At 44.1% G+C, this 13,831-nt stretch overlaps 1 protein-coding gene across 2 annotated transcripts; it reads right to left on the bottom strand.

Annotated features, from left to right (window-relative positions):
• Positions 1–2,346: 2,346 nt before the first annotated feature.
• Positions 2,347–13,537, bottom strand: ZC3HAV1L (zinc finger CCCH-type containing, antiviral 1 like). Of its 2 annotated transcripts, XR_005371254.1 has the most exons (5): positions 13,039–13,537; positions 11,932–12,067; positions 6,998–7,256; positions 6,111–6,318; positions 2,347–4,461 (listed from the first exon to the last, which is right to left on the bottom strand). XR_005371254.1 is itself a non-coding variant. In XM_038559425.1 (4 exons), exons 1-4 carry the CDS (start codon positions 13,467–13,469, stop codon positions 6,182–6,184), a joined length of 963 nt encoding a protein of 320 aa, XP_038415353.1. In that variant the 5' UTR covers positions 13,470–13,536; the 3' UTR covers positions 4,524–6,181. The 2 variants fall into 2 exon arrangements, 1 of the variants encoding a protein (XP_038415353.1); XM_038559425.1 differs by lacking the exon at positions 2,347–4,461 and having other exon boundaries at positions 4,524–6,318; positions 13,039–13,536.
• Between the last annotated feature and the right edge of the window lie 294 nt (positions 13,538–13,831).

The following is a 13,831-nucleotide window of genomic DNA, read 5'->3' as shown; positions in this document are numbered from 1 at the left end:
CTATACTATAGAGATCATCTCATCTATGAAATTCTGTGTTGGGGAGAGATTACCTAAGTAATCATCGCAGTCTCTTTGTTTTAGTTTTCCCTGCATCTTTCTTGGTGTTTTCTTCTACTATTAATTTTTACAAATTGACGTGTTTGGTCTTCTTTTTAATATTTTATTTAATCATGAGAGACACAGAGAGAGACAGAGAGGCAGAGACACAGGCAGAGGGAGAAGCAGGCTCCATGCAGGGAGCCCAATGTGGGACTCGATCCCGGGACTCCGGGACCATGCCCTGGGCTGAAGGTAGGCGCGCAACCGCTGAGCCACCCAGGCTGCCCACAAATTGACATGTTAACCCATATTTGGCCTGTAAGAATTCGTTAAAAATATACCTGATTTCATCCTACCCGTTTGTAAGGGGAACATCTCACCCCCATGCTCTATCAAAGCTGAAATCATTTTTATGTTACATCTCTCTGTTCAGAACCTTGTCATTTTTTGGATTTCAGTGAACTTGATTTATGACGGTCTCTTATGGGCTCGAGGAAAGTTACAATTTTGTAGGTTATCTGGTTGTTCTTGTGACTTTCTACATCCAGAGCTGAAGCCTAACTCCCCCTTTAATTTTTTGAAAATTTAATTAAATCAAGAATATTTTTGAGGGTAGCCCAGGTGGCACAGCGGTTCAGTGCCACCTTCAGCCCAGGGCGTGATCCTGGATACCCGGGATTGAGTCCCACGTCGGGCTCCCTTCATGGAGCCTGCTTCTCCCTTTGCCTGTGTTTATGCCTCCCTCTCTCTCTCTGTGTCTCTCATGAATAAATAAATAAAATCTTAAAAAGAAAAGAATATTTTTGAAAAGACATAAAACCATATATCCAGTACCACATTTGATATGCATACACTTGCCAATGGAGGAACTAAATCCTGCCTTTCACATGTTACATGGAAAATGGCTTATATAAATATTGAAGAGTAATAGGAGTTGTTTCATAGTGCAAAAATGGTCCCCCGCTGTCATGTGTACCTGTAGCAAATACTATACAATTTGCAGGTACCCTCAGAGCTACCAATTAGAAGACAAAAAAGGAGGGAAAATGGACACCAGAAACTACTGGGAAAGACATTTTATTTAGTAAAAATCTATCATGTCCAAACTCTTGGAAAGGCAGGCCTAGACAAGTGAATTTGTTTTTGCTTACCCAAATGTTTCTACCACAGAAACCCCCCACAAAGTCCAAAAGTCTATCTGTTTCCAATGATGACAGTGGTTCAACCCACAGATCTGCCCAGTGTTCAGAAGCAATCATGTTTTGCATTGAGGATGTAGGAGTAAGAGACATGAAGCATTTCCCTGGGGCTTGACTGGCATAAATCATGAGCAGAGAAAGCCTTCTAAAGCAGAGGCCCAAGGCAGGGTCCCCTCTTGCCTAGGTCAGGGCAGTACTGATTTAACTCACCTCTGTTTTGATGACTAAGCAAGGTAGTCTATCTAAAGAACTCAGAAAAGTACTATACAATGGTATTATGGGGATTACTACTTCCTTCTGAATACAATTCCTGTAGACTCCTCAATTTCCATAATGATATGTCATCGTATTTTCCAAAAAATGTTTTAGAAAAATTTTCTTACATAAGAATAGAGAAATTCAAGAATACAGTAATATATTACTTTAAAAATAATAATCAGGGCAGCCCTGGTGGCACAGCGGTTTAGCGCTGCCTGCAGCCCGGGGTGTGATCCTGGAGACCTGGGATTGAGTCCCGCGTGGAGCCTGCTTCTTCCTCTGCCTGTGTCTCTGCCTCTCTCTCTCTCTCTCTGAATAAATAAGTAAATAAACAAATCTTTTTAAAAAATAAAAAATAAATAAAAATAATAATCAATGTGAGGTGATGGATGCACTAAATTTATTGTAATAATCATTTGACCATGATATACATGTATGAAATCCTCACCTAGTATGCCTTAAACTTATAAAATGCTCTATGTCAATAATACCTTAATAAAGCTGGAAAAAAATTGTTAAAAAATGACATTATAAATCCATCTGCAGAACTCAAAACAGCACTTAGAATAAAATGTATACTTTGAGCATATAGCAATAAAAATAAAAAGGAGGGACCCCTTGGTGGCGCAGCGGTTTGGCGCCTGCCTTTGGCCTAGGGCGCGATCCTGGAGACCCAGGATCGAATCCCACGTCAGGCTCCCGGTGCATGGAGCCTGCTTCTCCCTCTGTCTGTGTCTTTGCCTCTCTCTCTCTCTCTGTGACTATCATAAATAAATAAAACTTAAAAAAAAATTAAAAAAAAAAAATAAAAAAATAAAAATAAAAAGGAAATGACTACATACACATATAAAATATAAATGAATTTTATTTATGAATGTATAGATGCATAATTATAATAAAAATAACCAAATAGGGAAAAGCAATACATTGAAAGAGCATATGCCATAATCAAGTAGTTACTCAAAATTTAAGAATGTGTTAATATAGTAACGCCAGTAATATAATCATATTGATTTAAATGATAAAAATTATGTGATTATACAAAAGATACCAATTCTTACTAAAAGCTTCTAACAAACAATAAATGTAATTTCCTGTATTAAATAGAGAACATTTTTTAAAAACAATAATTAACTTCATATTTAATGACAAAATATCAAAAAATATATTTTCTAGCCACAATTTTATTTAACACAAAACAAATACATAAGACAAATCTTTTTGTAGCCATGATTTTATATTTAGAAGGAAAAAGGCCATCTAACATTGTTAGAACAAAGATAATTCAACAAAAGTCAAATATTTTATTTTTTTTTCATTTTAAAAAAGTCAAATATTTTAAAAACCAATAGCATTCTAGAGATTCCCATACTGAGTAGCAATACAGATGTCTTTAGCTAAGAAAAAAAGATCAATGTAATGAGGAATATACATATATATTTATATATATATAAAGAACAAATTTATAATGAAAGAAACCAAGGAACCCATTAGCAATGAAGAGCCTTAATTTTTTGACAGAAAGATTAGTATCATAAGTCTTAAACAATTAATTTTAGCCCTAGATGATTCAAATTGAAGCACCAAAAAAATATTTACCTTAAATAACATATTCCTTAAAGGAAAAAGACTTCTTGAAAATGAAAAATATATTATGTGGGGAGAAAAAAGAACAATAAAGACCAATATGGTACTGATAGATTCACAACACAGTTTGATTCATTATATGGCAAAAAAAAGTGTCCAAAAGAAGAAATAATGGTTTTGCTTTTGCTCAAAGTTAGGGAAGAAAAGTAGAAAGCAGGGCAAAGTAAGTGCTATGCTAGAACTTTGAGAATGCTAAGTGAACCGCCTTTTGTGGGGTCAGAAAAGACTAATGTAGCATTTTAAAGAATCTGATTTTGCCAGATTTTGAGGCAGGAAGAGGGAGAGAGTGGCACTTAATGGGAACGTCATTTATAAACACAGAGAGTCATAAAATAAAACAGCACATTCCAAAAATTGCAAGTAGTTCAGTACATACACTATTGTTCTGCATTTCTAAAACTCAATCTAAGCCAGTATTTCAAAATCTGAAAATGTATCATAAAATCTGGATCGAGCTTCTTTCAACTGATTGGACACCATGACAAAATGGGCCCACATCCCCACATGGGCACAAGAGGCAGGAGGGACCCCCAGAGCTACCGATTTAAGTAGCTGGTGGGACAACTTGCTAGGACACTTCCTCTTTCCCCCCATTTCTCTTATATCCAGCTCACATCATCCACTTAGCTCACCTTTCTCATCTAAGAAGGCATCTGAGTTTATGACTCCTACGTTGCATAATGGGGACCAATGAAATTATGGCAAAACAAAGCAATGTGATTATGTCTGCATTTCAAAAGATTGGCCAGGCACAGGATGGAAGGGAGGGGCTAAGGAGATCAATGAAATCCGTAAAAGCCTATTTTATAAAAAAAGATTTTTTTTTTTAAATATTTTTTTAATGGGACTGTCGTCACTGAAGGAGAGCAGGGGGCCACCTAGCACCTGCTATAAAAATACTCTCATGAGACACGACTAGGAAGCCGCTGAATCCACCATCTGTGCAATAATGCAAGAGGTGCTGAGGGTTAGAAAGAGGGCAGTGTGTCAGGGATGTAAAGAAAGAGGCAGAAAAGGATCAAAATTTGAGATGTTAGAAGGGAAATTAATCTCCAACATTGGGTCACCGGTTTGACATCAGGAACCGGCGAAAGAAGAGTATGTGGCAATTTGCAGGGCTTTGGTTTAAGTCAGTAGGTGGTAACACACCAAAATAAAGAAACCAAAGGCAAAATGAGTCTGTAGGAAAGTTAATCATTTAACTTAGGATATGCTGGATCTGTGGAGCCTATCGATGTGCCGCTTCACCTCAGAAGCCTTGATAGATGACCAAAGAAAATTCATCCCCAATTTTAATGTGATAACTTTCCCACAGCTGTATAATGAGATGAAAATGAGGGTCAAGTAGGATTATATAAAATATTTTTACAGAATGAATACTAACGGAACTAAGCTTTATTTGGAATATTATAGAATTGAATAAAATATTGTAACAAAGATTACAGAGAGTCATTTTTTATGTGTATATAAGCATATCTCAAAGACACAATACTGAAAAAGTCCACCAAGTCTCTTCATGTATAGGATATACATTTATACCCTACATTGCTTCTGTTAAGAATTAAAGATGGCTTATAGCAAAAATACACATAGTAAAAGGATAAAATGAAAATAATAATAATAAAATGTAAAAATAATTCTTAAAAAAATTAGCACCAGGAGATATGAGAACAAGGAAAAAGAAAACAAGTTATGCAGAACATAAGGGTTTTCAGATAGACAACCACTTTGGACAAACAAAGTGAAAAGATTCATTGAAGCTGCAGGGCTCTTACTGTCCATTAGGAGAAAACACAGCGATTTCTCACTTTGAAAAGGATATTTAAAAAAAAAAAAAAAAAAGGATATTTTTGCACACCTCCCCCAGTAGAAAAGACAGTGTTTCATGATAAAACATTGTTCTAAACTAAAGTAATTCAGCTTTATGAAAAACTCACTACCTTGTCCCTCTTTCCCAAATGTTGTGCTCTTGCAGCAAAGTTAAAATTAAAAAAAAAACAAAACAAAAAACACAACACTTTACACACCAACATTTGGGGATATCACAACAGCAAACACAGAAAAAGATTTCATCACACTGCTTCTCTGTGGGACTCTGATGAAAACAAAGAACCAAACATCTAAGTGTAACTGGATGAAGGAAGCCACGTGTTGGGGACAGGGAGAGGAAACCTGAAATGGGCAAGGTATATAGGTTTCTGAGGGTCCCTTTCGATCCACAGAAAGAATGGAGACGACTTTGAGGAATGGATGAGGAATGGATGAACAATACTAGAGCAATGGGGCTTTGGTGAAAAACTGAGTAAGAAATGCAGAGTAGACACAGTGAGGTAGAAATCTTTGGTGAGCACGCAAAAGTTAGAAACTCTGTGGTGCTGGCTGAGGATGGATCCAGAGGATGGATCCACGAGAGCTGGATATCACATGAGCACGGTACAACTGGTATCCTTTTATGAAAATTAAGGAACCTATTTAAAGGCCATCCCACATCACACAGAGGAGGCCCCAGGATTTGAAGGGCAGGCACAAACCGCACACAGAAAAAGACAAACAGAAAGCACGCACACAGAAAAACATTCATTTGCATATATTTAAGGAAATGCAAATCAAAAGATGTTATCGTTTAGCACCAACGGGCTAGGCAAAGGAATACCCCAGCTGGGTCACAGAGCAAGTCAGCAGAACCCTGCTCGTGTCAGAACTCCCGCCAGCCTGGGGGAAGCTGCCAGGAACTACAGGCAGACTGTGCCATCTTCAGAGTTTGCCCTGGACTGACCCCCAGCCACACTCACGTTCTCCCCTCGCCACCGGCTCGGTGTCCAACCACGTCCCCAACCACCCATCCCGTGTTATCCTTCCAACCTGATGTTTTCCCCTTCTCCGTCTTCTTTAATTTTTACAACAACTTGTGAGGTAGGTAGTGCTATGACCATTATTGAAAAGTGATTAAATGAATGAACTTACAAATCAAGCTCAACAGAAGCTTTGTTTTCAGATCTTCCAATTGGATGAGCTTCATATTTCACGGACATTCTTTACGGTTTACCTGTGTGTGGCTTCTTGGCTGACTGAGCAGGGACAGACGCCAGAGGACTGGCTTCTGCAGCGCCAGCTACATGTACTCCTTGTTTCTCAAGGCCCTGTGCATACTCAGCAGAAGAAGCTGAATTATCTAAAAGGAAGAGGAAAAAGATGAGCTTTCCTGAGACACCCCTTTTATTTATTTTCAGTGCTATCAGCTAATGGCATCTATCCAAGGGTTTGCTAAGCTAGGGGCCACGAAGTAGCTGATAGCACTGAAAATAAACTCTATCCCTTCCCTTCTTTGGTTAGAACCACAATTTATTATTCTCATGAATAAATAATAAAATTAAAAAAAAAGAAAAGAAAAGAAGGAAGAAGAAGAAGCTGATTCATGAGAATACACAGAGAGGAGACAGAGAGAGAAGCCGAGGCACAGGTGGAATGAGAAGCAGGCTCCATACAGGGAGCCGGACGTGGGACTCGATCCGGGGTCTCCAGGGTCACGCTCTGGGATGAAGGCAGGCGCTAAACTGCTGAGCCACCCGGGCTGCCCTTTTCTTTTCTTTTCTCTTTTCTTTTCTTTTTTCTTTTCTCTCTTTCTTTTTTTTTCCTTCTTTCTTTCTGTTTCTTTCTTTTAAATGATGTTATTTATTTATTTGACATAGAAAGAGCACAAGCAGGGGGAGGAGCAGAGGTCTCGAGAGGGAGACTCAGGCTTCCCACTGAGCAAGGAGCCTTGGTGTGGATCTTGGTCCCAGGACCCTGGGATCATGACCCAAGCCAAAGGCAGACGCTTAACTGACTGAGCTACCCAGGTACCCGCTCACCTTGATTTTCAAGCATCTTGTGCAGCTTCATGTGCTTGTAGGTGGAGATGATCTGAAAATTAATGACACTTGGAATATTCAGTCCTTGGTCCTGCAGCAGTGTCAGGGCTGAAGCATGAGTGAGTTGATGGGACCGTTTGCATTTCGGAAGTCTGCACTCCCCTCTGACGAAGGATTTGCACACATGGAACTTGTTGCATTTGTCCTTGAGGTTGCAGTAGCCATAGAGTGCTTCACCTTTGTTGTACAGTAAACAGACCTGGTCCAGAAATAAAGCAACACTTAACACATTTGTTTTCACTGTTTTTTAAGGCAATTGTAGAAAAAAAATTTTTTTAAGTTTTTATTTTTGAGTAATCTCTATACATCGCATGGGGCTCAAACTCATAACCCCAAGACCAGGAGTTGCTTGCTCTACCCACTGCGCCAACCAGGTGCTCCAAGAAATAATTTTTTTATTTAAATATTTTATTTATTTGACAGAGACAGCGGGGAGTGGAGAGGCAGTCTTCTCACTGAGCAGGGAGCCTGATGCAGGGCTCGATCCCAGGGATCATGGGATCATGGGATCATGACCCCAACCGAAGGCAGACGCTTAACCAGTGTGAGCCACCCAGGGACCACAAGAAATAATTTTTGAAAAAGATGTGTAATTGGCACAATGACTTGTACCATTATATATTAAAATACAAACTACTTTAATTGAACAGTATGATCCTGGTTTAAGAATGTGTAGGAAATCAAGAAAAAGAGATCCTAGACCTAGTTCCCCAATCAAAATAATCTATTCTTTAAGATTTGATAGAGCTCAACAAACTATATGAGCCCAATATTTTCTTATAGAAGATTTCTAAAATTTTTTAACTTTTTTATTGTAGCAAAATATATATATAAACATAAAATTTACCATTTAGCCATTTTACATTTGAGTGTGCAATTCAGAAGCATTAAGTACATACACACTGTTGTTCAACCATCACTATTCTTCTCTAGAACTTTTTCATCATTCCACACTGAAACTGTATCCATTAAAAAGTAGCTCTCTGGGTGGAGGGGATGGGGTGACTGGGTGACGGGCACTAAGAAAGGCACTTAATGGGTTGAGCACTGGGTGTTATATATGTTGGCAAATTGAGTTTAAATTAAAAAAATAAAAAATAAAAAGTAGTTCTCTATTCCCCCCTCCCACATTTGCAAATATTTTTTATTTAAATTAAATTAATTAACATACAATGTATTACTGGTTTCAAAGGTAGAGTTCAGCAATTTATCAGTCTTATGTATCACCCAGTGCTCATTACATCACATGGTCTCCTTCATGTCCACCACCCAGTTACCCCATCCCCCCACCCCCTTCCCTCCAGTGACCCTCATACCTCCAGTTTTTTTCTCTTATGGTTTGTCTCCCTAAGTTCATTGTGTTCTATTTTTTCCTCTCCTCCCCATGACTAGTACTCTAGTTTTATGATGTTTTAAAATTTTCATGTTTAATGCTTTTGTCACTCAAAAATAAAGACTATTCTGGATTTCTATTCTTTCTTGAATCAGTTTTTTCTTTCTTTCTTTCTTCTTTCTTTTTAATATTTTATTTATTTATTCATGAGAGTCACAGAGAAAGAGAGAGAGAGAGGCAGAGACACAGGCAGAGAAGCAGGTTCCATGCAGGGAGCCCGATGTGGGACTTGATCCTGGGACTCCAGGATCACTCCCTGAGCCGAAGGCAGGTGCTAAACTGCTGAGCCACCCAAGGATCCCCTCTTTCTTTTCTTTTTAAGATTTTATTTATTTATTCATGAGAGACACAGAGAGAAAGAGGCAGAGACACAGGCAGAGGGAGAAACAGGTTCCCATAGAGAGGCTGATGTGGAATTCTATCCAGGACCCTGGGATCACACCCTGAGTGGAAGGCTTCAACTGCTGAGCCACCCAGGCGTCCCCTTGAATCAGTTCTGATGAGTTATACTTTTTTTTTTCTAGAAATGTGTCCATTTCATTGAAATTTTCAAATGTATAAGCATCACATTGTACATATTTCCGAAGTCAGATGCCTTATCCATTAGGCCACGCGGTCCCCTCAACATTGTACATATTTCCAATGTGTGTTTCTTTCAACACCACCAAGTAATTCTCCGCAGACAACAACCAGGTGTCCCATGTGGAGCTTCCATGCTCTCTCCTGGGTTCCCACTCTCCCAGCACCTCCACACGCTCAACCTGGAAGCTATCTGAAAGTCTGTCCTTTGGTTTTTTATTTTTTAAGATTTATTTATTTAATTAATTAATTATTTATTTATATATTTATTCATGAGAGATACACAGAGCGAGGCAGAGACACAGGCAGAGGGAGAAGCAGGCTCCATGCAGGGAGCCTGACGTGGGACTCGATCCCAGGTCTCCAGGATCACGCCCTGGGCTAAAGGTGGCGCTAAACCCCTGAGCCACCCAGGCTGCCCTGTCCTTTGGGGTTTTTATGGAGACTTCATAACATAGGTACAATCGATTCAATCAGTTGGCCGCTGGTGAGTGAACTCAATCTCTAGCCCCTCTGCCCTCCCAGGAGGTGGAGAGTAGGTGGCAGAGGGGTAAAAGTTACCATTGTCTAATCACAAGATTGGTTCTCCTGACAACCAGCTCCCATCCTCAGGTTACCTAGGGGCTTTCCAAAAATCACCTTTATAAAGGTGTTAACAGACACCTTTACAGCTCTCATCATTTAGGAAATTCCAAGGGTTTTAGGACCTCTTTGCCAGTAATGGGGATGAAGACCAAATATATTATATTTCTCATTATAAATTACAAGATCACAATATTTGTTCCTATTATCTTTTTATTAAGTGGTTTATTTGTATTATGTATTGTGTCTTTTTTTTTTTTAAGATTTTATTTATTCATGAGAGACAGAGAGAGGCAGAGACATAGGCAGAGGAAGAAGCAGGCTCCATGCAGGAAGCCCGTTGTGGGACTCGATCCTGACACTCCGGGATCACGCCCTGAGCCAAAGGCAGACGCTCAACTGCCTAGCCACCCAGGCATCCCTATGTATTGTGTCTTTAGGAGAGTGATGGTAAAGGGTCATGGGGCATTTTTATACAACATATGTATAAAACATATATGAAGCATCATTCCTGCCTCATTCACTGTTTGTCCATCATCCCTGCTACCTAAGTGGCCGTGCTGTGTGCCACATAATACACACCTCCAGTCCTGGGTGATAGGACCAGGGGTGGGCTGCTGGCATAGATGCAGCCAACCTCACTGGCTGCTCATGAAACACTGCAGTAGTCTGATATGACACAGTGAGGCTGGACCCAGGACAGTAGGTAGAAGTCATAAAGAAAAGGGTTCAATAAGTTAACAACGTAACAACATTAAACTTCCATAAGTCAAACAATATCATAAAAAAACTAAAAGGTAACTAGAGCATCACTGCCCCTTCTCTCTGAGAGAGGAAGGACTGGACCCAGTTGCTGCCCTTCCCCTCTCCCTTCTTGCCAATAACTTGCTCCAGCTGTTGCTTGGAGTCTTTTTGGCAACATGGTTGGAATGTATCTGCCTTATAACCATGCCTGACCAAGCCCAGCTTCAAAGCCCAAAGAAATTAGAAAAGAGACGGATGTGAAGAATAAACCTCTTGGCTCTTAAGGCTGACACCAGCACTATCTTTTGCATACCGATTCTGCTGCCTTGAGGGCTAATCACAAAGGCTCCAGCTCATATCTTGTGAGTCCCTTCCCTTCCAAAGCCTAAAATACCTTAGCATTAACAGAGGACTAGAGTCACAAACTACCCTCTATTTTCCCAACATCCTCCTTTCTTCCTACTCCTCTTATGGCAACTTGAGTGTCTATGATGGCATCATTGTGCCAGAGTAGAAAATTCTACTTTCAACGGGTGGGCTCTTGTAATATTTTATTTTTGGATTCCAACTCTTTTGTTTTTAAGAATTCTTTGTGGAGGGGCACCTGGGTGGCTCAGTTGGTTGAACATTCAACTCTTGGTTTGGGCTTAGGTCCTGACCTCAGGGTCATGAGATTGAGCCTCGTGTTGGGCTCTGCACTCAGCAGAGTCCATCTGAGATTCTCTCCCTCTCCATCTGCAACCCCGCCTGTCCCCACCCCCATGCTCTCTCTCTAAAATAAATAAATCTTAAAAAAAAATTCTTCACTTATAGCTAAACAGATACAAACATGCTAATTTCACCATGATAGCAGTTCTAATAGGCACATGTTAAGCATTTGCAACCAAATCATTTCAAAGCAATTAAAATTAATATCGAAAGCCCCAAGAAAGTAAATAGAGGAAAATACTTACAACAAATGTAACCACAAAAGGGACTGGTATCCTTAAAGACATCTTATAAATTAATAGAAAAAGACAAATGCCTCAATAGAAAAATAGGCAAAAGCATAAGCAGGCAAGTAACAAAACACAGGCTTCACAGACAGATTTAGATTCAAATCTGCCATGTACTATGTGACCTTGGCCAAGTTAATATATCTGAGCCTCAGTTTCCTCATCTGTAAAATGGGGACGTTATTTTTTTTTTTATTGTAGTTCAATTTGCGAACATATAGCAGAACACGCAGTGCTCATCCCTCCAAGTGCCCCCGTCAGTGTCCATGACCCAGTCACCCTAACCCCCTGCCCACCTCCCTTTCCAACATGGGGACAGGTTATTAATGAAGTTATATGAATGGCTTAGCTTTCAGTAAACAACCAAAAACTAATAGGAATTATCATCATTTCTTTAGCACACACGTTCATCACTCCCTGTGTATCAGAGCTTGGTAAAATCACAAAGACTCCATAAAGGTCAGCACCGCACCATTACCTTCACGCATACACCTGCTGCCCTCTTTAAGCAGACTTTTGATGTTCTCCCCTGACTTCTTCCATCTTGCAGACAACATGAGGGTGAATTCTTGGTAACTCACCTCTGGTAAAAGGCACGGGTCATTCTGTAAAAGCAGGATCCGTAGCTGGGCCTCATTGAGGCCAAAAAGCCCATGGTTTTTCAGTACTTGAATGTTGACAGGTGTGTGGATGTCATGGGAAAGGGTGCAGGTGGACCTAGGAGAACGCAGAGCTCTGGATCAGAGGCCCGGGTGAAGAAGGGGCCAGTCCGCCGAATGCCTCGCCTGGGGTCGCTTGTAACTCGTGAAGCTGAACAATTTCCCATGAACCTATAGATACTGCAGCCTACTAGGAGGCACTGATGCCGAGAGAGGGGAGTTGAAGCAACTCTCCTCCCAAGGTCATTTTCCCCTTCAATCAGGATGCTTTAAAGCCGCAGGTTGCTCTGCGGGGGCCTATGCTCGCCTTCCCCACCCCAGGCACCGCCCACGTCGGGGGAGACCCCCCCCCCCCTTCTGCTGTTGGGTAAACCAAGGAAGGCCAGAGCAGGAAGCAGCCTTAAAACGCCTCCCCCAAGGCAGCCCGCAGCCCGGGTGGCGCAGCGGTTTAGCGCCGCCTTCAGCCCAGGGCGTTGATCCTGGAGCCCCGGGATCGAGTCCCGCGTCGGGCTCCCTGCACGGAGCCTGTGTCTCTGCCTCTGTGTGTGTGTGTTCTCATGAATAAATAAAATCTTAAAAACGCCTCCCCAAGTCCCCCAGCTCCCGGGGTCCCTCTAGATGGGCTTTCTAAGCCTGGAGCCGCACGGACTCACTCCGGTAAAACTCTGAGGAGCCGCGGAAAGGCGAGGGGCTCCCTGAAGGGGCCACGGACCTCACAGCCCCCCCCGCACCCCCCCCCGGGCCCGCCGGAGGGAGCGAACCGCCGAGTCCCAATGCCGGCTTTCCGGCCGGGCTGCGGACGGCCCCGCGGGCAGGGCTGGGCTTCGAGGGCCCTAGTTAGGAGGGGCAGTTGCATCCGGGCTGACCCGACTGTGGGCCTCCCTCTGCCCGGCGCTGGAGGCTGGGGGGGGGCTCCCGGGGACCCTGCGGGGCTCGCCCTCTGCCCTGGGGGCGGCGCGGGTGGAGGGGTGCGGCCCCGAGCCAGCGCTCCCTCCCCCAGGCCCGGGGGACGCCGCCGCCCCGCCTCACCAGCAGTCGCGGTTCGGGCACTTGCCCAGCATGTGGCGGCGGCAGAGGTGCAGCTGGTCGCAGGCCTGGCAGTCGCCGCGCTGGTAGCGGGCGCAGAGGCGCGCGGAGGACACGGCCACCACCCGCCAGGCGCGCGGCCCGCCGCCCGCGCCCCCCGCGCCCCCCGCGCCGCCCGCGCCGCCCGCGCCGCCCGGGGCGCCCTCCGCCTGGGCCTGGGCCTGGGCCTGGGCCTGGGCCTGGGCCTCGGCGCGGGGGCCCTCCGTCTCCTGCACCTCCTGCAGCAGGAAGCGCTCGGGCCCGGCCTGGCGCAGCACGTCCCGCAGCCTGGCCTCGGACAGCTCCACGTGGCCGCGCAGGTCCTGCAGCAACATGCGGCCGCCGTTGGCGCACAGCACCTTGGTGAGGAAGGAGCACACCGTGGGCTCCGCCATGGCGCGGCCGGCCCGGAGCCCGGGGCCGCCAGACTCCTCCCAGCCACGTCCCCGATCCGGGCCCCGGCTCCCGGGCGCCGCGGGGAGGAGCGGGGAGGGGGAGGGGGAGGGGGAGGGGCGCCGGGAGGGAGGGGGAGCGGGGGAAGGGGTGGGGGCGCCATGTGGGGAGGGAGGGGAGGAGGCGGGGAAACGGAGGGGGGAGGGGCGCCGCGAGGTGAGTGGGAGGAGGGGGGCGCTGCGGGCCAGGCCGGGGAGAGGGGAGCGGGGAGGGAGAGTGCGGGAGGGGGAGGGGGCGCCGCGGGGGGATGTGGGAGTGGGGGTCGGGGAGGGGAGGGGGGCGCCCGGAGCCTGCGGTGGGGGGG

The sequence above is a fragment of the Canis lupus genome, chromosome 16 (assembly GCF_011100685.1).
Source record: "Canis lupus familiaris isolate Mischka breed German Shepherd chromosome 16, alternate assembly UU_Cfam_GSD_1.0, whole genome shotgun sequence".
In the NCBI taxonomy this organism is placed as follows: Eukaryota; Metazoa; Chordata; class Mammalia; order Carnivora; family Canidae; genus Canis; species Canis lupus.
The sequence above is the reverse complement of the archived record's forward strand: the minus strand, read 5'-3'. Positions and strand labels throughout refer to the sequence as shown.

Bases quoted from the DNA above. Each gene is read 5' to 3' on its own strand.
- ZC3HAV1L (XM_038559425.1), bottom strand. From the start codon at position 13,469: ATGGCGGAGCCCACGGTGTGCTCCTTCCTCACCAAGGTGCTGTGCGCC. The intron at 12,068-13,038 runs GTGAGGCGGGGC...GCGTTCTCCTAG, and splicing joins TGCCCGAACCGCGACTGCTG to GTCCACCTGCACCCTTTCCC. The intron at 7,257-11,931 runs GTGAGTTACCAA...TTTCTGGACCAG, and splicing joins ACCCGTGCCTTTTACCAGAG to GTCTGTTTACTGTACAACAA.